The sequence below is a fragment of the Haliotis rubra genome, unplaced genomic scaffold (assembly GCF_003918875.1).
Source record: "Haliotis rubra isolate DU_JTF1 unplaced genomic scaffold, ASM391887v1 Scf25, whole genome shotgun sequence".
NCBI lineage: Eukaryota > Metazoa > Mollusca > Gastropoda > Lepetellida > Haliotidae > Haliotis > Haliotis rubra.
In genome coordinates this window covers 2,323,784-2,346,755 of record NW_025766558.1, presented here as the reverse complement: position 1 = coordinate 2,346,755, position 22,972 = coordinate 2,323,784, and the positions used below count along the sequence as shown (strand labels likewise).

The following is a 22,972-nucleotide window of genomic DNA, read 5'->3' as shown; positions in this document are numbered from 1 at the left end:
CGGATCAGGATCACTTTCTTTGGGCCATAAAACATGATATCGCCCTCATGAATTGTCAATAATTGATAAATCTGCTGTGTGCATTGGCAAACATGCTATTTCTCCTGGGTGATATGATTTATCACCAACAGTGACAGCAGTGAATGAATGTACGTGAAGAAAACTTGATGTGCTTGTCATAGACCTATGAGTCTTGTATTCAACTTATCAAATCTTCAAGATGAAGATGTGTATATGATTTAATGGTGGCCTATACTGCCTACAGTGGCAAAAGCTGTAGTCAATCTTTGATTGGTTCTGAACTTGAGATGCTTGGTGTGTGTTTACTCTTCTCAGTCAGGGGAAGAAGCGGGGAAGAAGCGTGACAAAGACTGGTCACCTGAGTACTAGCTGCCCCCCTGGACCAAGGTCCCAGAAAGCTGATCCCAGCCTGTTCCACCCGCCTCCAAACTGACCTATTAGATGAAATGTGACCAGGGCTATTACACCTGGCTATGACCAAATGTAAGCTTATCTGGAAGCTAGAGTAATAATGGCTTCTCAGAGTGCAGTATGTTTTTTGTGTGTGTGGACCTGGTGACCCAGAGTACATGCTGTTATTTCCGTTCTTTCTTTTATTCATGAAATGGTTTATCGGCACTACAAACAACACATTCTTTCTGTATCTTTACATGAGATAGAGATAGAGATAAAAGGTTTATTGTGCAAACGTTCCATACAGAAACAGTGACAATATTCTATAAACTACATAAACAAGATATATAATGTGAAATGTCTTTTTCTGATCTGAACTTAAGTATTCATTTATCTTGTATTAATTTAGTACCAAAGATCCTGCTGATAAGAATTTTAATTCAGGAACGTAATGTACTATTTCAAATGCAATCTCAGGAAGGAAGTGTGATAATCAGGCTTCAATGGTTTGTGAAATTTATCAACTGAAAACAGTGGTTCAGAACTATCTATACAAAGATGTTTACTGTAAAAGTCCACCATGAATCTTATAGAGGGATGCCAGGTCGTCAATTTTTATGCAGGGATTCTCATTGGAGGAACAGGCCCCAGCAGCCTATGTTGGTTGTTAGATGCAACTATTTGAATTGGTTTGACTTTGCTACGTCATGGATCATTGCTAATATCAATCACTGGATTGTCTGGTTCAGATTTGATTAGTTATAGACTGTGATCATACAGCTAGAATATTGCTGACGTTAGTGTGGAGTTGAATAACAAAACACGAACAAAGTCCCTAATGCAATGATTACGTCTTAAGGAAGGGACCGCCTCCCTGGTGTAGTGGTGTAGAGCGTCCGCCCGGAGAGCGGAAGGTCACGGGTTCGATCCCTGACCGCGTCATACCAAAAGACGTAAAAATATGGTACTTGTTGGTCCCTGCCTGGCTCGGCATTAATGGGTCCAAGGACTGGTCGGCTCGGAGTCAGTATAATGTGTCTGAGTGGGGTATTCATGCTTCACTGCGGCATGGTATCTCAGTGGGCTAGCACTATAAAACCAGCTTCAGTCTGGCTAGTACAAGCAGCCACACATTCACATACACGCGCATGCACGTCGTCATATGAGCGAAATATTCTCAAGCACGACGTTAAACTCACTTAAGGAAGGTTGCGATGTTGTTTGTGTGACATGCTGCTTACATATAACCATCAATAACTAGTCCAAGGTAATGACTGACTGAGATCGGTTTCTGGCTTATGTCGCAAGTAACACTACCCACGGCTTTAGGCTAAATGCTTTTGTCAACTTGTCCCACAGCCTCATTGAAGCAGTAGTTGCAGCACAGGAGGAGAGAGGTGATTGTAGTTTAGAACGATAGAGCTACCTTCAGCCAGGGCCTATACACTGATATGGGTAGATGGTCTCTGCTTTTACAGCCTCAGAGTATTGGGGGTTGGGGCTAATGATCTTGTGTGAGAGAGGGAGGCAGGGTGATCACCTCCGCAGTGGAGGATGACCCGTTGGAATGATGGTGATAAGTTTAACACCGCTGTAATCTTTGTCTTTTATCATACTTGTTGTGGGACAATCGTCCATCAACACTAATTGGTCAGTTTACATGGGCATGCAGCCAACAAGTGGATAAAACCTATCTGGTGAGCTAGCCCAGTATCAGGCCAGATACACCTTTTGGCAGAATGAGATCTGTGCCTCTTTGCTCTGAAAGTATGGAAGCATGTTGCTCTAGTGTAACATTTCCGGAGTTGGCTTATTTATAGGGCAGTATTCTTGGACATTTTCGGTAATTTGGTGCTAATTTGCTGTTACTGCCAGCATTGAAAAAATACGACATAATGAGGGAATACACCCCCGTAACAACCACCCACCATCTATCTGCTGTGATATCTGATACCAACTTCCATTTGGCATCTGTCTTAGTTTGAAACTGTCTTGACAAAAGCAATACACTTAATCCAAACTGAAGATTTTATTGTATGTAAACAAAAAAAGCATGTAACAGAAGTATTACTAATTTAAGGTCTAGTGGCAATATAAATATTTTCTTTGCATAAATATCTTTGTAGACAGGGCATTTCAACAGAAAGTGATTTTACATCTTTTATTTTGTTGATTGTACAGAAGATACATGTGGGTGAGACAACACTAGGTATTTCTGATAAATGTTGCACCAGTTGGTATTTCTCATATTATACCTCAAATATTTTGCACACTTTTATTTTTTCATTTCAAAAGCATGTTACAATGCAATGAATTAATCATTTTGAAATGCTTGATACATATGCACCTTGAGATGAATATCGTTAGTGATTATTCTCCGGTATTTTTTTCTGCTATAACCTGAAAGAGTATTGGATAAATAATGTATAGTGCCAGGCTAGAGAAAACTGTTTCAGCTTTTACTGGCATTTGTTCCAGATGACAACTTTCACATTTAAATTTGATGGTATCTGGACTTGTGAGCCCCAAAACAGAAGCTCCCTGATATAAAATGTAAACGATGTATGGTCGTTTTTGCTTGACCTTTCATCCACAGTCAGTGTCTGTCTCTTCTCCTCAGGTTCCGACAGCAGGAGAAATAATTGTATATTTATGGAAATGATAACGTTTGTTATTTTGCCTGTAATATTGACCAGAGTGTTGGTCTGATGGTCTGTAATGAGCAGCAGTGTATTTTTTCAAGTAGTCATATGCCTGTGGTCTATGATGGCGAAATATGCTCAGAGTAAATATTTATTATATACTGACATATTGATAACATCTCTCAGCTAGTTGATGTAGGCATCTTGTTAAAATGTGCCGGCTTCTCATCCCCATTATGAAATAGGGAGCGACATTTACAGCTGCTCTACCTAGCCGATAACCCATTTCTCAGGGAGGTATTGTTGCTGGAACCGATGCTTGCTATCTCAGGAGTTCTTCCTTAGATGATGATGAACATACCGGAGATGACTGAAAGTGTCTTTGGTTGTTATACATGTGTATTGCCCGTGTTCTGGGATTGCAGGTCAGGTCTGTGGGGAAAGTGGCCACTTATTCGTTACTTGTAATTCATGGGTGTACAAACATTGTTATTATTGCATATACATATGATAATTGCCTCAACCCAAGAGCAAGTCCGTGGATGTATAATAATTCTATCAAGGCAAGTCTAGATAAACTGACAATACAATCATATGAAATCCAGGAGGATATCTGTCTAGTCTACCCTACCATCTGTCCAGGAGCATGGTATTGTTCATGTTGATCTTGATATCTAATTGATATTTTTACCTTTAACTGGTTTTCTTCTCTTTTGATAGAAGGAACTTCAAGGAAGATGATGTGATATCTGTATTAAGTTCTGAGAATGTCCTAGCTTACAGAAGTGACCCTGTATTTGGTAAGAAAATTGACAATGATAATTTTAAGTTACATTTCACAGGGAACATAATAACGATCTCATTAAGATCTGGTCAGGTTTCTGACTGGTATTGGGATGTCCTCGGGTCTTTCTTTTGCAGTAGAATTGAGGATATGATTTTTATCAGATTGGACTTTATAACTGATCAACATTATATTTCATCAACTATTTTACTTCTTTTTGACAAAGAAGATAACTGGTTAGTGGATAGGTCATATGTATACACTTGGTGGCTGGTGAAACAATTCCATCATGGGACGGTAGTGAGGAGAGGCACTGGGTGATATTGGGATGTAACAGTAGCCCTCACATGGCGGTGATAGGGATGTTTTGTGAGTTATTGTGTGGCTAGCTTCATTACCAAACACTCCTCACTGGTAACGGTAGGCTGACACTGGCACTGATAGCAATCACAAGTATCTAGTTGTGTCTGGATGGGCCCAGCAGGACTCGTGCTGTAGCTCACATGCAGGACCACTGCCCCCCACTTACAGCTCCAGTACAAGATCACTGTCATGGCTATGCATTGCTTGCCTCAGTGCTATTGCAGAACCACTGCAACCACTATGCCAGGAAAAACTAGAACCACATTACAGAGCTGTGTGAGGATCTGTTACAACTAGTATTGACACTTGTCTCGTCAATGACCTTCAGAGGACCACCTAGTCATTGAAATGACTTGTGTGCCTAGCTTTGCTTCTTGTCTTCTGTTGTTTGTGATAGAATCAGTAACACTGCCACTACCACCATTGACAATGGGGTAGCCTAGTGGTTAAAGCATTCGTTCGTCACACCAAAGACCTGCTTTCGATTCCCCACATGGGTACATTCTGTGAAGCCTATTTCTGGTGTCTAGTGTTGTGATATTGCTGGAAAATAGTTACAAGCTGCTTAAAAGTTTCCTCACGCACACACCATCATCTGCAGCTGCAGCAACAATACAACACCATAAGCAAGGATCCCCACCTCCACCTTCAGTTCCTTTCACAGAACTTCCTGGTGTGCTCCAGGTGGCCTCAACAGTTCTGCCTTCACACTGTGTCTCCCTAAAATGACTGTAGATCTAGGGCTGGTGTGTATAGGCATTTATAACATGGATGTGACTGTGGACTATTTTCTATATTATCGGTATATACTAACAAAGTTGTTATCCATGATATTCCCTTCATAAGTCTAATAAGCATCTACAAACATTTAAGTTATATGATATCATAGACGTTATACCTAGAAATAGACTGAGGTTGTGTTTGTCATCATCATTGTCAGTGTCACAATCTGTGATTCAGAGTCTGTATTTCTAGTCAAAAGTGCAAACATTACCCAGGCCATTTGTTGCTTCATGTATTAGAAATTAGAATGGATATCAGTATTTAGCATAATTAGCTTGATCGCTACAAATGGCAATTGGTATGAAGCCATTGTTAATATGAATGTATTTAGCCATAAGTATTGCTGAATATCATTTACTGTTATATATGATTTATGGTTTATGGTGAGGTGAAATTGGGTTTAACGTCGTACCTGAGAATATTTCGCTCATATGCATGCGTGTGTATGTGGGGCTGCTTGTACTAGCCCAGACTGAAGCTGGTTTTATAGTGCTAGCCCACTGAGATACCATGCCGCAGTGAAGCATGAATACCCCACTCAGACACATTATACTGACTCCGAGCCGACCAGTCCTTGTTGTACCCATTAATGCCGAGCGCCAGGCAGGGACCAACAAGTACCATATTTTTACGTCTTTTGGTATGACGTGGTCGGGGATCGAACCCGCGACCTTCCGCTCTCCTGGCGGACTCTCTAACCACTACACCATGGAGGCTGTCTTGGTTTATATTATTCACATCCATTAAATATCACTGGTGGATTGTGTTCATTACATCGACCAAAAATCATCTTCTCACAGGTGCATGCAAATGTTTTCTTTCAAAGTGTTCACTTACTTCCTTCCATGAGTATATGCTTTGGAGATTCCATAACAGGCATGTTTCTACTAATAAGTTGCATTTTGCCAGTAATCATGTTGAGCCAAGAACAAGTGGTACCTAATTGAGTACCAGTAAAACTTAATCAAAAAAAAAAGTTTGTGAAAGTAGATTTATCAGGATCATCGCCAGCATCATCTCCAACTTCCCGCCTCATCGCCAACATCCCTCCACAGTAAACAAATAGCACCCAAGGTCTTGTCTCTTACTAATAGGCATAAAGTTGCTTATGTCTACAAATACAAAACAGCTGTCGGTGAGCTGTTTTTACCCAGTAGTTGGGTTTGCGAGCGGCTTTCCCACGCTCTGAGAGGTGAACTTCTCTAACGCAATACTCCTTGTGCCTTCAGTTTATGGTCCTGGTGTATTCCCTAGTTGAGGTGAGGCAAGCCACTTGTCATGGGGGAAGTTGCACCTCCCCCACAAATGTACAAATCTGGTAATAAGTTTTGCCAAATCCACTGTCCATCTTGAAGCCCATGTCAGTCTTCTGAAACAATATGTATCTAACCGCTGAAGGTGTTTTAGCCAGAAAACAGTTCCTGGCCGTGTGAAATCTAAAACAACATGCATCGAAAGCTGGTATTTTGTTTATCTGCTATGACCACATGGGCTCCATGTGGCGTCCACTTGCATCTCCATTCCTCCATCACATATTTCCCTCATTGTATCATGTACACGGTGTGCCAAGGGAATGTTAATTCACCTTTCATGGTCCTTGATGACACCCACAATACATCAGGGTAATCTTTGATTTTTGTGCTTGCTGATTGGTGGGGTTTTATGAGGCGATGTAATACATTGGTCAATTCCTTCAGTTGGAACCTGTGTACAGAACAGTGCATGATGCCCATGTCCTTGGTACATCAGAAGCACATGGTCCCACAAGTGTTCCTGGTTGTTGATACTGCCGCCCCCACAAGATACTGTTACCCCCAGGGCACGCTGCCCACTCATTGCTCATTGATACACAAGCCTCAGCCTTCATTCCATTCAACGACACAGATAGAACTTGATGAAAATTTCCTACAAAACTTATTTTGAGTTTGACGAATATCCAGTGTATGTAATACAAAATATATTACATGTAATAGATGTATATCTGTATATCCGACATGTGTATGCAATAAATATCTTATCGTATCTTATCTTATCTGTAAATAGAAATGTAGAAATTGAAATGTATACAACATTTAAAATCTGTATTTATCATGGTGCCTAAGGTTTCTGAGACTTTCTGTTTAGAAATGTAACTCTTGAATATTGTCTATGACAGCATCCTGCAGACAGACCCATATATGCATTCCAAGAAAGCAATGGTCATAATGAATGTGCATTATTGATATGAGTGTCCTATCTTGAAACTTAATAACACCAAATCTCCAGGATCAAATTTTTGTTTCACTGCACATCTACTGAAATATTTAACAATGCTTAAGGGAGTATGTTCTAGAAACGGGATGATAAATAATTCATCAAGTTTTGTGTTTTGGAGGAATGTTGATAAGAAAAGAAATTGTAGTTTCTTCAAAATGACCTGCCTATGCTTTTTTGGGCACTGTTAATCCAAGGATGTAAGATTTTTTATTTCTTTGTAATCCTTAGAAGTGCCCTCATCCACCGAGGTTGGGTTTGAATCCCAGAATATGGATACTTGGTTTGTCAGGACCTATACATTAGAGGTGTTACAATACAAAAATTTCACGATGCGATACGTACCGCGCTATAAAGGAACGATACGATTCGAGACAATGCATATTACGATATGCTATCTTTAGTTATTTTCTTTAAAAATGTGTATTTTGATAACAAGAAACAGTGTAAATTTTGACATAACCATCAATTTCTGGTGAAAATTCACAATGTTAAGGTCAACGATACATATCACGATACGGAAAAAAGTATCGATATATTTATTGTCAGAAATAGTATCACGATTACCGATACTACGATATATCATCACAGCTCTACTATACATGTATTTTATGAAAGTGATAATCATTTACAATCTGTATCATTTATAGCTTACAGCTTTATAGTCAAAGTAATGCATTCTGAAATGCTAGGCAAGAACCAACTCACTCACTCATGACAAGAGATGACCTAAATTTTGTGCTTGAAAAAAAACTAATACATGTAATTATATTGGCAGACACCATCTCAAATTATTTAGATTTGTAACCTGAGTTCCTGTGAATGGACGGCTTGCTGTCTGTGATCCAGGCAGTACAAATTGCTTCATGATCTGCTGGTGCTGGTGGTGCCATAGTTATGTGAGGATGTGGCACCTTCAAGGAGATGAGTAGCACACGTTTGGTGGAAAAACAGAAAATGTTCATTTTCCCATGCCATGCTGCTCGGAGTTCACCATCTTCCCATGGTTGGAAGGATATTCCGATGAGCTAAGGTGCTTCTTGCAAAGACAGTAATGCTGTAAAAACAAGCTCATCTCTGCGATGTTCAACTTAATGGAATCATTTGCTCTGAAATGGTGATACTTCTTGTCAGATAACGATGTTTAAAAGCAAGGGAACGTTTAAGATGTTTCACAGCGGATGACATCATGGGGATTAATTACTTGTTTTTTTGTGTGGGAAACTCAGCACTCTACTGTTTCTCATGGAGGCAGCTATTTATCTGTCTGTAGACATATCATATATATTGCTAACTTAAGATAACTAAAGGTCTTGGAAGTAGGACTAAAGTTTCTGTTTGGTTTTGATACAGATCTGATTTATAAGGTCATAAACAACATTGCATCTTTACACGATGAATATTATATCTCGGTTGACGATTGGGATATATGTTCAGACATTGCTTGTGTCAATGAAATATATTATGATATGATAAAAAAATTCCAGTAATTCATAAAAAAACCCAGAAGAGATAGTTAATGTCGTCTTTGGTGAAGGAATATTAAGTGTTTCTGTCACAGCAGGTCTGACAGGGTAGAAAATATGGTTTCAAATAGCCATCCCCCTAGGGATTCCACTGAGCTCACCATTAAACCACAGTTCTACTTGGTCAAAGGTGTCAAAGGTGGGTTCTACAAACCCTAACAGGTGGAGCAGTATTCCAGATGTATCAAGCCAGAGGACACCAGAAGGGTTGAGCAGTATTCCAGATGTATCAAGCCAGAGGACACCAGAAGTAGGGCTCTACAGGTGGAGCAGTATTCCAGATGTATCAAGCCAGAGGACACCAGAAGGGTTGAGCAGTATTCCAGATGTATCAAGCCAGAGGACACCTGAAATGTTGAGCAGTATTCCAGATGTATCAAGCCAGAGGACACCAGAAGTAGGGCTCTACAGGTGGAGCAGTATTCCAGATGTATCAAGCCAGAGGACACCAGAAAGGTTGAGCAGTATTCCAGATGTATCAAGCCAGAGGACACCTGAAATGTTGAGCAGTATTCCAGATGTATCAAGCCAGAGGACACCAGAAGTAGGGCTCTACAGGTGGAGCAGTATTCCAGATGTATCAAGCCAGAGGACACCTGAAATGTTGAGCAGTATTCCAGATGTATCAAGCCAGAGGACACCTGAAATGTTGAGCAGTATTCCAGATGTATCAAGCCAGAGGACACCAGAAGTATTCCCCACACAATGAAACTATTTGGGATTTGAACCATGGACTGAGGCATGAAATGCAAACACTTGAACCCCTAGGCGGATTGAGACCCCTCATGGGTTGAGCTGGATGGTGGTCACCTTGGGCCTGTATAGAGGGTGGCCTTTCAAGAGAATCATACTTCACCTGATGTGGGTCTCCCACGTATTCATTACTATTTTACAGTATTGAACGTCAGAAAGATCATGTTATTTTTTTCTGGCAAATATTTTGCTGGCTCCGTCATTCATGAGTCATGTATGTTGTGCTCATGACTAAAATAAGTGTGAGTTTTGAAAAATCAGTTTTTTTGTTGTTGCCATTGGTTGGTAATGTAGGTTGCAGTCACTGCTGTATCTTGCCACTGTTTGGTGCCATAGAATGTTGTTTTTATTGGATGTCACAACTTTTACATGCTGTACAGGGTTGTCGTGATGGACAGCCTTTTGTATTTGGACAGTCCATTTTGACAGAGTCCTTTAGAGTTTCTGTGAGATGTCACACTGACCCTTTTGGAAGACAGCTTGTGAGTTGTTCCATTAGTTGTCAGAAGGTGCTCTAGATGTCAGTGATGGGGGGCCCTGTAGGCCTGGTTCCTGGAACAGGTGCTTGTACGATGTCACAATGTGATCAACACATGTGCCCTCTCTGGTGACAGTAGGAAGTGCTTTTGACGCAGTTTGAAAAGATAAATACCCTGGAACCAATCACATTGCAGCCACATCAAGTCATATGCTGATATTTCTCTTTCAAGATCATTTTAGCTATCTTTCATTATGTTATTTTTTTCATAATTAGGCAAGTCAGTTTTTTGTGTGTTGGATAGTGCCACCAACAGCTGCATTCAGCAGTGGCAGAGTGATGACTCTGACACCTTGAGGCTGATATGATCTGACACTATACTTGGCACAGCTTCAGTAGCATTGTGTTGTGCTTTGCTTGGATATAATTAGTGATGTAGCAGCACTAGGAATCCACCTCCGCTGCCACTCCCCACTTACTGCTGGTGGAGATGACCTCTCCACACAGGATAAGATAAACCCGTATACATGGCTTGATGGGCTTACCAGAGACTATCTTACACCATGCCTGGAGTGTGGGAACTGCTCACTTGAAAGCAACTCATTATAACATTGTTAGTTATGAAGACAGTCTTGGAGAATATTTGTCTTCTTCGGAGCGCTCTGTTATGATTATTCTGCCAGCTTTAAGGACACAAAAACTGAAATGGATTTAAAATTTTACATTATCAGACAGTTTTATATATTTAGATTTGACTAACTGAAATACTGACTGACTGACTGACTGAGTTTGGTTTTACACCGCTTTTAGCAATATTCCAGCAACATCACGGCGGGGGACACCAGAAATGGGCTTCACACATTGTACCCATGTGGGGAATCGAACCCGGGTCTTCGGCGTGACGAGCCAACGCTTTAACCACTAGGCTACCCCACCGACCCGACTAACTGAAATAACTTACATAGAGGCCAATACACCTTACCCACAAAGGGGATGGGGTATCCTAGTGGTTAAAGCCTGCGCTGGTCATGCCGATTTCCCACGTGTGTAAAGTCCATTTCTGGTGTTCCCCGCCGTGATATTGCTGGAATATTGCTAAAAGCAGCGTAAAACCAAAACCAAAACCAAAATCAATCAATCAATCGCTCAATCGCTCAATCAATCAATCGATCACCGTCGATCGATCGATCGATCGCTTGCTTGCTTGCTTGCTTGCTCGCTGATTTATTGGATAGTTATATAGTTATTATTATAGTTATTAACAACATACAAACAACTTTGATAAGGGTTGGAGGGTAGCCTTGTGAATATAGAGTTCACTTGTAATACCAAAAGCCCAGTATTAAAATTACTACCCTTCAACCTATGCTTATATTGAGAGGCTACATAATGTATTGGGCATTGTGACTTGATTTACCCCAGCAGCATGGGCTGTTGCTCATAACAGCGATCCCCCTGGTCCAGGCCAGACTATATACAGGCCGGATACCCTGTTGCTTGTGTGAAGCTGCAGAGTATCAATGCACCATCATTTAACATGTGTACACTACGTACACATGTCCATTTGGATCTAGGTTACAATTGGTCTTCCACTACATGTACTTGTCATAAGAAACGACCAACAGGATAAGATGGTGAGACTTGGTTGCTTGGTTGAAACATGTCATCGTATCTCACTTATGCTGATGGATGCTCATGATGTTACTCGGTGGATTGTCTGGTTCAGACTCAGTTATTCACAGACTGCATTATAGAGCTCGAAAATTGCTCAGTGCGGCAAACAAAACAGACAATAGCTGTTTTGTACATCGATACAGTATTGAGACCCATTCCATAAGAATGTCGATAATTCCCCTTTGGGTGATCTGCTTCGCCATGGCCCTTTGTGCTAGACATACAGCTAGTGCAGTAACTTGCAGATGTTGATGAGCTGCACATGTGCTTGCACCTCTGTAAATGAGCAGACGGATAACACTGGCATTTACGTGGGATACAATGCCTGGAAACAACACTTATCACATATGTAAGAGTCACCCTAGTACTGAGTGGTGTGTTATTATTACCAAAAAAATTTAAATTGTCGCAGATGGAAATGGTACTTACTGCATTTGATGTCATAACAAGATTTAATGGGATACAATAATTTCATGCTTTGTAGGAGAAGTGTTCATATTTAAGTCTTCAATTCATGATATGGGGATCGAATTTCATGAATCTAATGAATATTGGTCACTGATATAATGCTTTTTGAAATAGGGATGCATTATACAATTAAACTGATCAGAGTTGTTGGTAATTTGATCAAAAGCCCATTAACTTTCATAATCAGTAAATGGCACTGTAGACCATCACATGAATACAGTGTGTTATTGTTTATTGGATGTCGGATACACCCAACTCTGACAATGGAGCCGATAATGCAGAAGAATTACATGGTATCTATGTCATTAGTACGCATTTTTGTAATAATCACTTTTTTTCTCCAGACATGTTATTTGAAGCGGAGGTGATAATTTGAAACTTGTTCATTATGTGGTAAACCTGGAGTGTTTTTGGTGACTGAGCAGAGCCTGCAGGAGCACCTGCTGAGTGCCCCGGGAAGAGTCCACATCCACAGCATCTTGCGCCAGGTGATTACACCTTGTGTCACGACTGACAGTAATAGACCCAGTAGTCTGACACCATTGTTAAGTTCACACAAATAGCTACAGTGTAATTACCCTGTCAGGCTCGCAGCCAGTCGCCAACCTGGCCACAATCTGTAATTAATAGGTAATTTGTATCATAATAAGTCTTTTGACGACATCACTAAATTGTGGCAGTAACTTCAGCCTTGTTACAGGTCTTTATGACAAATGAATTACATTATAAGGGTGTTGATTAGCCGAGGGAAAGTATCTGTGTAGAGGGTGTAAAGGTGAAACCACCGGCAAGTCATTCCAGAGGTTTCATTGTTACTGTAAGCTGTTGTATCCTATAGCTGTTATGTTGGATTGGGCTCTATGGGCGCACTAAGCCTTCATACACATATTCATTGTCTGTGCTAACATTGTAGTCAATTATTTGTTTGCAATAATCTGGTCCATGTGAATGTATGTAATGATACTTGGTAGAAAGGTTAAATTTAAAGATATGTTTTTTGAAAGTTTATTTTTATGACCATTTTGTTGGTAGTTTCAATATATTTGTTTTTATAACCTAAGGGACATTATCCTGATATCTACTTAAGTATTTTTGGTTTGGTAACTTTCATTTTTGCTGATTGAACAAGAATATCTGTACACAAAGAGAAAATTCAGGCTTACCCTGGAAATGTTGATAGTCCTAAATATCCTTTTTGAAAGTCCCATTTCTGCTGTTCCCTGCAGTGATATTGTTGGAATATTGCTAAAAGCGGCTCACCCACACTTTATGAAAGAGAATCAGATTGTTGCATGTTTTAGCGTAGAACAGTATCCTGATACTGGAGATATGTTACATGTTTTGTAGCTGGAATGGAAAGTTATAAATTGAAATTATCAGTGAGCTCCATATTGTTAATTCAGTGGGATCTTGTTATGTATTATGGATATGTTTTCCTAAATTTAAATATTGGCAACATAAATCTGCCTTCACATTTTTCTCACTAAAGTAGTTATGGTGCCAACACAGGATGGCATAGATATTATTTCCAGTTTCTTTTCGTGTGAAACATCTCTCAACCTGTCTTTTACACTTCAAACTGGAGATAAACTACAGTAATGGTATGCAGGGTTTATTTTTTGAGTTGTTAAGGAAAAGTGTTTATCAAAGATACTTCACTTGCACCGAGTTCACATCAGCGTAATGGGAAATAGCAAAATAAATTTCTGTAATATTTCACGCCAGAAGCCATTTTTATACTCCATTGGAAATATAAATATTTTCATCGTTTTTCTCTCCTCAGTGGATGTATTTTCTTCCTCTTCCTATTAGGGGACCAGGTGTAGACTTCAACACTCCTGGTGCACTAACTCACCATCACAGCCAAATAACATTCAACAAGAAGTACAAATGGCCACTAGTTCTCTTTTTCCAATCAAAACTACAAGCTTCTGTCTTCAGCATGTTTAAACCTTTGATGTTTTCCTCTATGCCTCTTTAGCAAAGCAGCTTATTTTTCACCACCAAACTAGCACCTGAGATTTTGTCCAGACTTGGGCCATTAACACATCAAGTAGGCTTCATTAGCTGAGCTGTTCATAGGCCTCAAGTCCATTCTAGCCCTGATTCAAGCTGGCCATGTCTGTCGACGCATCTGATTTGAATGGTGTGTTATTTAGGAGCCAAGAGGCACCTTTGTTGCATGTTAAAAGAGTATCTCTGTATGTACATTCATTGGGATAATGTATTGGGATAGGGAGCATTTCTAAAGGTGGTAGTTTTGTGGAAAGACATTTGTGAGCTTCATAGAATGTGTACAGGTGAGATGAAGGTTACACAGATTTGTGGTCAAGATTTAGGAGTTTCAGATTGTGTGGAAAAGTCACATTTACATACCTGAGGATGTTCTTGAGAAACAAGACATTCACCACTGGACCCAGGCTTAACATATTTGTAGTCTTTGAAAGGTGGCCTGTATTATACCCTGAGTTTATGGCTGACTCTGCTTCTGATCTTATTGCTTACATATCACTTGCCCATTACAGAACCATAATTCTTGAAATTTTAATCCTAGATGCTCAATCTTGCATGCAAAAAGAATGCGAGGTAGAGATGCATCTTGTGTCTGGTGTTCACAAAGGTTGCAGATAAAAAGATTTATCATATAATGGCTAGTGTTATCGATGCTATAAGCCAATGTTATAAACTTCGTATCATCATTCGATAAATATGCAAATGAAGTCATCGACTACGTCCTCAGGTAATACTTTCAATAAACTCTTTACACAGATGTGATGCCATCTGGCTAAATATCTTTGTTTAATGCTTCCCAAATGTCAATCTAGGTTTCCTGATGTGTGAGTGCTTATGTAAAGAATCATGGCTGCAAATCATGTGGCACTTTATGATAAATGGGACGGTTCACTCAGACTTTGTGTTCATAAGCTAAAGTTAAACATCAGTGAATGAAAACATGTCTTGACCTTCAATTATTTTCTGATGACATTATATGATAAAGAGATAATTGCCCTTCTATGTTTCGGTGTAGTAAGTGTCCATCTTGGGTTTTAATGTATGTCTTATGCTTACCAATGCTTGCATAATACTCAGCATATAATCGCTATGTATTTGGGTTATATTTTGTCATAATAAACACTCGGCTTATAATCTCTATGTATTTGGATAAACACTCGGCTTATAATCTCTATGTATTTGGATAAACACTCGGCTTATAATCTCTATGTATTTGGATAAACACTCGGCTTATAATCTCTATGTATTTGGATAAACACTCGGCTTATAATCTCTATGTATTTGGATAAACACTCGGCTTATAATCTCTATGTATTTGGGTTATAATTTGTCAGTCAATAAATACATTTCTGCCCTTCAAGAATCTTCTAACAATGTTAATTTGTTCCACCTATATACAGTTCCCCTTTAAGCTCTTTGATGTTTTGAAATGTGTCAGTTTTTGCAAGGCAAATCAAATTCACTTGCACATCCAACTGACGGCTTCCCTGTACAGGGAGACCTGTTAACATTACGCTTTCTTTGTTCTTGGCAACACACGGAAACTATCACCACAACCCTGGATGGAAACAGTGGTTCAATCACCCATGTTGTTCCCACTCGGGGAAGGGTCTCCATACTGTGAATTACCTCTAGTCCTGAAGGGGAAGGCGGGTGTTGATTCAAGTCCAGGGATGGGGAGATTGGTGTCGGTGCTCTGTTACCTGTAGAAGGAATCCATAGTGTTATATGCCCCCGAATCACTGCTTGCTGCAGATATTGAAACCTTGTTGTTTATCATGTGCTCAAGGGTAAGGGAATGCAAACAACATATGTACTGAGATTTGACTGGATTTGTTATACAGAGGATAAACACAACCACCAACTTCATGTATAATGCACAAAATATTCAGCACATATTTTGTATAAAATGAATAATTAATTAGTTCATTCCAGGAAGAGTTACTTCTGAAAGGCATCATAAATATGTAAGACGGAAGTTGAGGCACCGGCATTGAGCATTAAACACTTGACAACAGGTGCTCTCCGTGCCCTGCATGGGACATAGTCTGATTGTCTGGCTGCACAAGTCACTCCAGCACATGTGGTGATGCGGAAGTAGGCAGATTTAGACACACAGAAAGTTTGTTTTTGTAGCCTTGCCTTACTGTGGCCATATTATACCAGATTGTTCAGTCAGTTTAACCAATTTCAGTTGAAAATTTAGCCTATTTCTGTAGGTTACATTTTCTCATTTCATCGCTGAAGCACAATGTTAGATGTCTACCTTCCATAATTCAATTACTTAGGGCAACTGCTAATTTTCAATATTTGAAAACAGGTTCAATATATATTACCTTTATGACATTTTATTTCATAATATGATGCAGTGGTGACATGTTCCTTTTCTTCTATGGATATCATCTCTTTTGTTAAGCATTAGTCACTTCAGGACTTGTTTTAGATAGCGTATACTACATGTAACATGTGCTATGCCATTCTTTAGCAATTTACCCGTGAAGGTCTGGGTTAGAATATTGATCTTCAGTAACCCATGCCTATCGTAAGAGGCGACTAACGGGATCGGGTGGTCAGGTTCGCTGTCTTGGTTGACACATGTCATTGGTTCCCAATTGAGCAGATTGATGCTCATGCTGTTGATCACTGGATTATCTGGTCAGACTCAATTATTTACAGACTGCCGCCATATAGCGGGAATATTGTTGAGTGCGTCGTAAAACTCAACTCACTCACTCACTCTTTAGCAATCGATTTTTTATATTACTACTATACATAATGTCATGACAGACACCGCCGTGATGTTGCTGGAATATTGCTAAAAGCGGCGTAAAACCAAACTCAGTCAGTCAGTCAGTCATGACAGACATGATAGTCATATGAAAAACCTGCGTGTTCCTTAACTTCTTTTTGGTAGTATATATACTGTACCATGTGTAGGCCACAATGCACTATCTGAAAAGTTTGTTTTATAGTGCTGTTCCCTGTTCTTTGAGCTGGCTGCATCAAAGATGTAAGATATGACTGGCAAAACCTTTGAAACAGTTTCTTTGAAGCTGGATATGAATCTTTAGATGTTAAAGATGGAAAGTTCACATATGTATCAAAGTTACAATGAAAGTATTTTGACTCATAGGGTCTTTGACTGTGTATTTTGAATATCATCAAACAAATTTTCAAGAGCCTTTCTTGTGGAAATATTTTTGGCTCTGGTAATTATCACATATATCTCTGGTACATAAAAGGATATAGAGTCAGTGACTATATATACCTTGGTGCCAGTATTTGGAATTAAAGCCCCTCTGGTAATTATGAATATTAGATGTTTACAATTCATGTAATAAATAAAAGTAAATTGCCATGACAGACTACAATTTTGATATGGAAGAATTAAGTAGTCCATAAATCTTTAGTAGTATAAACTGAAATAGTGCGTTTGAGTTTTTGTCATTTTAACATCAGGTACCTGGTGAAGGCATTTGTTAAAGTGGTTAATATAAAGAAACGATAAATCGTGAATAATTCAGTAAGAAGTAATTGTTGTGTTGAGATAGTTTTGTTTATCCTTCATTTTTATTATTCGGTTATAGCTGCCTAAATCCCCTTCAAATTAACCCCAACCTGTTATGCTTCAGCTGTTTTGGTAATTTGGATAAGAATGTAAATATGATGTTTCTCATTTTGCTAATGGTTATCAGATGAGGTATAACAGTTGATACAGTTACGCATGGTATAATTAGGTTATAACCTGAAAATGTAGTAATGACCGTGGGATCCGCCAACTTTGCACAGGTATGCCAATACCAGTTTATGGGGGGCCATAAGATCTCGGTGAGCAGCCCAAGAAGGTAGGGATGTTGTCAGATGTTCCTTGCTTACATCCTACCCCTAATCCTCCACACACAAGAGATGTAATAGAGTCTGATGATGGTGACCCTCCTCCAAAGCACCAAAACAAGAATAAATTTATTTATATTTATGCTGCACTATATTTTGTTGTTGCTTTTCTCATAAAAAAATAGCAGTTAATTCCAAGTATTATAAGGTTGGCTATCATGTACAACAACCAAATTCTGGTCCTTGTGAGAGTATTGTCTTTCAAAATTATTTGGGGCTTAATAAAATTTCTAGTTTAGTAAATTGCATTGAACTAGAAAAATGTAAACTGTTCATCCATGCACAGAACATGTGCTATTAATGCTGCACCTTCTCATGTCCCATTGGGCTGTGCAACCATTTGCTGCATCCTGTGATAGGTCTGAAATATATCTGGGCATAAATCTTGCCCTCTCACTCATCTTGTCCATGGGGCAGTAAACTTGTAGCAGGCAAGTAAAAGTGAGAAGGACTTCTTCATGTGTCAACTCTGATCTCGCTTCCTGTATGCAGTGTGTTTATAGTAAACAACCTGGCCTCTGCATGTTGGCTGTAACAGTTTCCAGATTGCCATAATCTTCACAATCACAGGTCCCATAAAGCAGATATGGCCATAATATGTGGGCGAGGCCTGCTATATATCAATCTCCATGTTGCGGAGAGTTACTGCTCCTGATAGCCAGATTAGAAAACCCTACCTAAATGTGTAAATGATTTAAAATCCATTTATGAAACACTCATTAAATGCCTATCAGTAAATAGACGGACTGATGCTTAACCCCTGGTCCCAAGATTTACCCCTAGAACACATCTGTTGCTACTATGGCCAGTGCAGTGGACTCCATTGGCAGCACCATTTGACCTGGCTGGGATATTATTAATCAAACAGACCAGCATCCGACACAAACAAATTAATCTGGACATCTGTGTCGACCTTTTATTAATATGCTCATTGTGGTAAACATGCAATGTCTGAAATGGTCATTGAGATTAATTATTATTTTTCTACAGAAATTAAAGATAAATTTGATGTGTGTATGAACCTGATTTATGGCAGATTGTCACATCTGTTGTGGAACAGGAAGCAAATCCTCAGGGAAATCACAGCATAGATTGAGAAATCATCACTTACGAGTTGAGACCATACTTCAGTTTGTATGCAAAAAAAATCATATTGAAACTATATGTTATCACTCTGTATACTATATGTTATCACTCTGTATACTATATGTTATCACTCTGTATACTATATGTTATCACTCTGTATACTATATGTTATCACTCTGTATCTATGTTATCACTCTGTATACTATATGTTATCACTCTGTATACTATATGTTATCACTCTGTATACTATATGTTATCACTCTGTATACTATATGTTATCACTCTGTATACTATATGTTATCACTCTGTATACTATATGTTATCACTCTGTATACTATCTGGGTACAGTGAATGCAAAACTGAAATTCATATCAAAACCCAGTAGCGGGAGAACTTGGATTCCCCTGAGAAACTGACTTATGACATTGTTAAAGATATACAGAGCATGAAAGGGATGTGACACAGTTGGCCCCACAGGTAGTTCATAGCTAATGGCATCTATAGGTTTGCCTCTACCTGGACCAGGTTGTCAATTACCCAACAGACCATGAAGCAAGATATATTGACAACACCCACAGTTTCTCTAAACACAGCTGCAACAACAAACAGGACAAATGTTCATGTTTAACGACAACCTGCTAAAAATAGGCGTTTTTCTCTTACGGTTAATATCCACGGTGTTTAATCTGTTTCAGCTTCAACATGTTTGGAAGAAAGGATGTGTACATGAGTTGATGAGACCTTCCAGGATTCATTGATTCTTTCATCCAATAATGGTCGTGTTCCACTTGAACTGTTGATTATTGATTCATGCGTGACCAGGAAGTGACCAACCTGGACAGCCATTTTGTGCTCTGGAGAGTGTCATTGTCCCCTGCACAAAATGGAGCCAAAATATTATATTATTGTGGATGATTTTGTGGCTTTTATGACTGTATTAATACCGATACAAAGAAAGGCATCATAAATCTGTCGATGTAATAACTCATGGTCTTGTGTCATTGTCTTATAGACAGCAGCTGGGGACGAATGGATTTCCATATTGAGCTAAGGTAGTTTTGTCTTGAAGGGTGGTATGCATTAATGCTATTGTTTGCATGGTTATTGCAGCATTCACGGATTTCTGATTTTGTCATTTTGGATATATAGATATTGATAAAGTGCTCTAGCATTCATGTTGTTTAATTATTTGGATAACATTGCTAAATAATATAGGAAGACTTCTGAATATAAGCAGAAAAACTGTTTCCATAACAATAAGACACCTGCTGAAAGCTGGGTCTAGTATTTGCATCCAATTGCATCATGAGCTCGTGTTTATGAATCACTATCAAATAATGATGATACAAAGTATTTGCAAAAAGTGAACATATCCTGCCCACATAGTCACATGGGTGTCACTATATATTATAATGAAAGATGGTTGTCTTCACGAATATACCTCTTCTGATTAAGATACGTCTAAATTTTGGGGAATATCTAATCAGCAGTATTGGTATGTTTCTATTTGCATTGCGCTTCTTGTCAACTAAATATACATATTATTTTTAATCATTTTAGTTATTATCAAAATTGTTTTACACTAAAACCCAGCCTGTCTTTTAAGGTCAGAGTAACAGAATCTCTTGGAATAGTGTGCCAGAAACCCTTTTGAAAATATATTCACGTTGGTATAACACATGCCTGTCTTCTGGAAGAGTACAAGAATACTAAAAACAGAAGTCCTTCAGATGTACCTCTACTATAGATGGTGTAATGGAATTGCTTAAGAAAACAATAACATCTATGATGTTGTTAAGTGTAAGTCGATCTGGAACGCCCACCACAGAAGATGCAGTCCAGTTGGAGGTGATACATGACACTATTTTCCAGACAAACATTTACATAAATTTCTTTATGCCTTTGAAGTAGGCATCAGACACACATAGCAAACTTTCAGCCAGATTGATTGTTTTGGTTGAAGCTTGTCCAACATCTGATTGATGTAAAAAGCAACCTTTACCGTCCACATCGCTCCTGTCCAAGTCTGTGCCTGTCCTCTGTGGCTAGTTTCTACCTCTCCTGTAGGTCGCCTACTTGTCTCTGTCTTCCCATCCCTCCTAGCCATGTGACCCGACTACTAGGTCATGTGATCTAACTACAGGTAAAATCCTACACATCGTACTGATTAGTGTCGAAATAGTTTGTACTGTATTCTGAAGGGATCATGTTTCTAAAAACAAATAACACTTTTTCGTTGGTGTATTTTCCCATGTGATGTAAATGAGATGTTAGACTTGCCAAAAGCATTCCGGATCCCTGGTTTAACATTTTGCCATAATGTTCAGGGAATTAATGACTTTGATGCCAGTGCCAAAAATATTTGAAAAGGTGGCATGTTGGATGTGTTAAAGGCGACACGCTAGAAAGGTTAAGCGGAAATTCAGTTAAGAATAGCTTGTAAATATGTGTAGTACGTTACATACAAGAAAACTACAGAATTTACAAGCATGCTTCATTTGTCAAAGATGTGTGTTGAAGACAGTTTCTTTAGATTTCCTCATCATTACATGGCGTAGTACAAGGTCTGGCCATGGCAAGTGGTTGAGATGCAAACTCCAGTAGTCTGTATCATGTCCCTTGTCAGGGCTGTCACAGAGAGGAATGCTGCATACATATCAGGTGTGTCAGTGTCTGTGTACCTGTCAGGTAACAATAGGTATCGTTAAGCAGATCAAAGACAGCTGAGTTCAGTCACGTTTACGAGACCTGGTCAGTGAAGGTCAGTGGTCAGCATGTGGCTGCCATGTGGACCTTGGTAGATTGGAATCAGATGTTGGTTGGAGGCAGGTGCCCATGATTGCTGAAAATACAAAAGAATTATGGGAAGTCATAAATGTTATTTCATTGATGAATTATTGAAACCATTGCTGTTAAACAATAGATTGCCTCAAGACATGTAATGGTTACCGGTAATAATGATTTGCCATTTTACTGGAGAAAAGTGCATCATACCATGATAAGCCATGCTTTAAGTATTCATTAAGAGAAAAATGTGGTTTCTTGAAGACAAATGAAAAGATTTCAAGGGAACTACATATATTTTCCTGATTGAATAGGATGCTTGTTTCTTATTTTAGGTAATTTGAGAAAGATTTCCAATAAAAATGGAAATCCAGTTACATTAGTTTGCACACAATAGATGTATCAGAATATGTGTTGATGGGATATATTTCAAAGCATTGAAAGCTAATTGTTCAAAAGAGTTATTACTGCCAGGTTTAGTTGATATTCAAGTAGATAATAGTGTGCATGGCAAAGTGGATAAAATGAAGTGGAGAAAGCGAAGTGGAGAAAGCAAGGCAGGAAGAGAGGTGAAGCACTTCCTGCTGCGGGGTTGATGGGATAGATTGTATCAGATCAGGCTGCAGCTGTGGATGAAACGGCAGTGCAATCAAGCCTGTGTCGAGCCCATGTATCTAGGCTGTGTGTCAAGCACATGCATCTAGGCTGTGTGTCAGTCACATGTATCTAGACTGTGTCAAGCACATGTATTTAGGCTGTGTGTCAAGCACATGTATCTAGGCTGTGTGTCAGTCACATGTATCTAGACTGTGTGTCAGTCACATGTATCTAGACTGTCAAGCACATGTATTTAGGCTGTGTGTCAAGCACATGTATCTAGGCTGTGTGTCAAGCACATGTATCTAGGCTGTGTCAAGCACATGTATCTAGGCTGTGTGTCAAGCACATGTGTCTAGGCTGTGTCAAGCACATGTATCTAGGCAGTGTCAAGCACATGTATCTAGGCTGTGGAAAGCACATGTATCTTGGCTGTGGCAAACACATGCATCCTGGCTGT

The 22,972-nt window shown here is 39.2% G+C and overlaps 1 protein-coding gene across 4 annotated transcripts in view; it reads left to right on the top strand.

Moving 5' to 3' along the window:
* The window catches only part of LOC124279422, a 66,851-nt gene that overhangs the window by 35,232 nt on the left and 8,647 nt on the right, over positions 1–22,972 (top strand). The window contains exon 5 of one of the 4 annotated variants that reach the window (XM_046715250.1): positions 19,827–20,115. The exons of the other annotated variants lie outside the window; for them this stretch is intronic. Within the exon in view, the coding sequence (XP_046571206.1) occupies positions 19,827–19,889 (63 nt within the window). The 3' untranslated portion in view covers positions 19,890–20,115. Of the gene's footprint in view, positions 1–19,826; positions 20,116–22,972 lie in introns of those variants that run through there. 4 annotated transcript variants of the gene reach the window in all.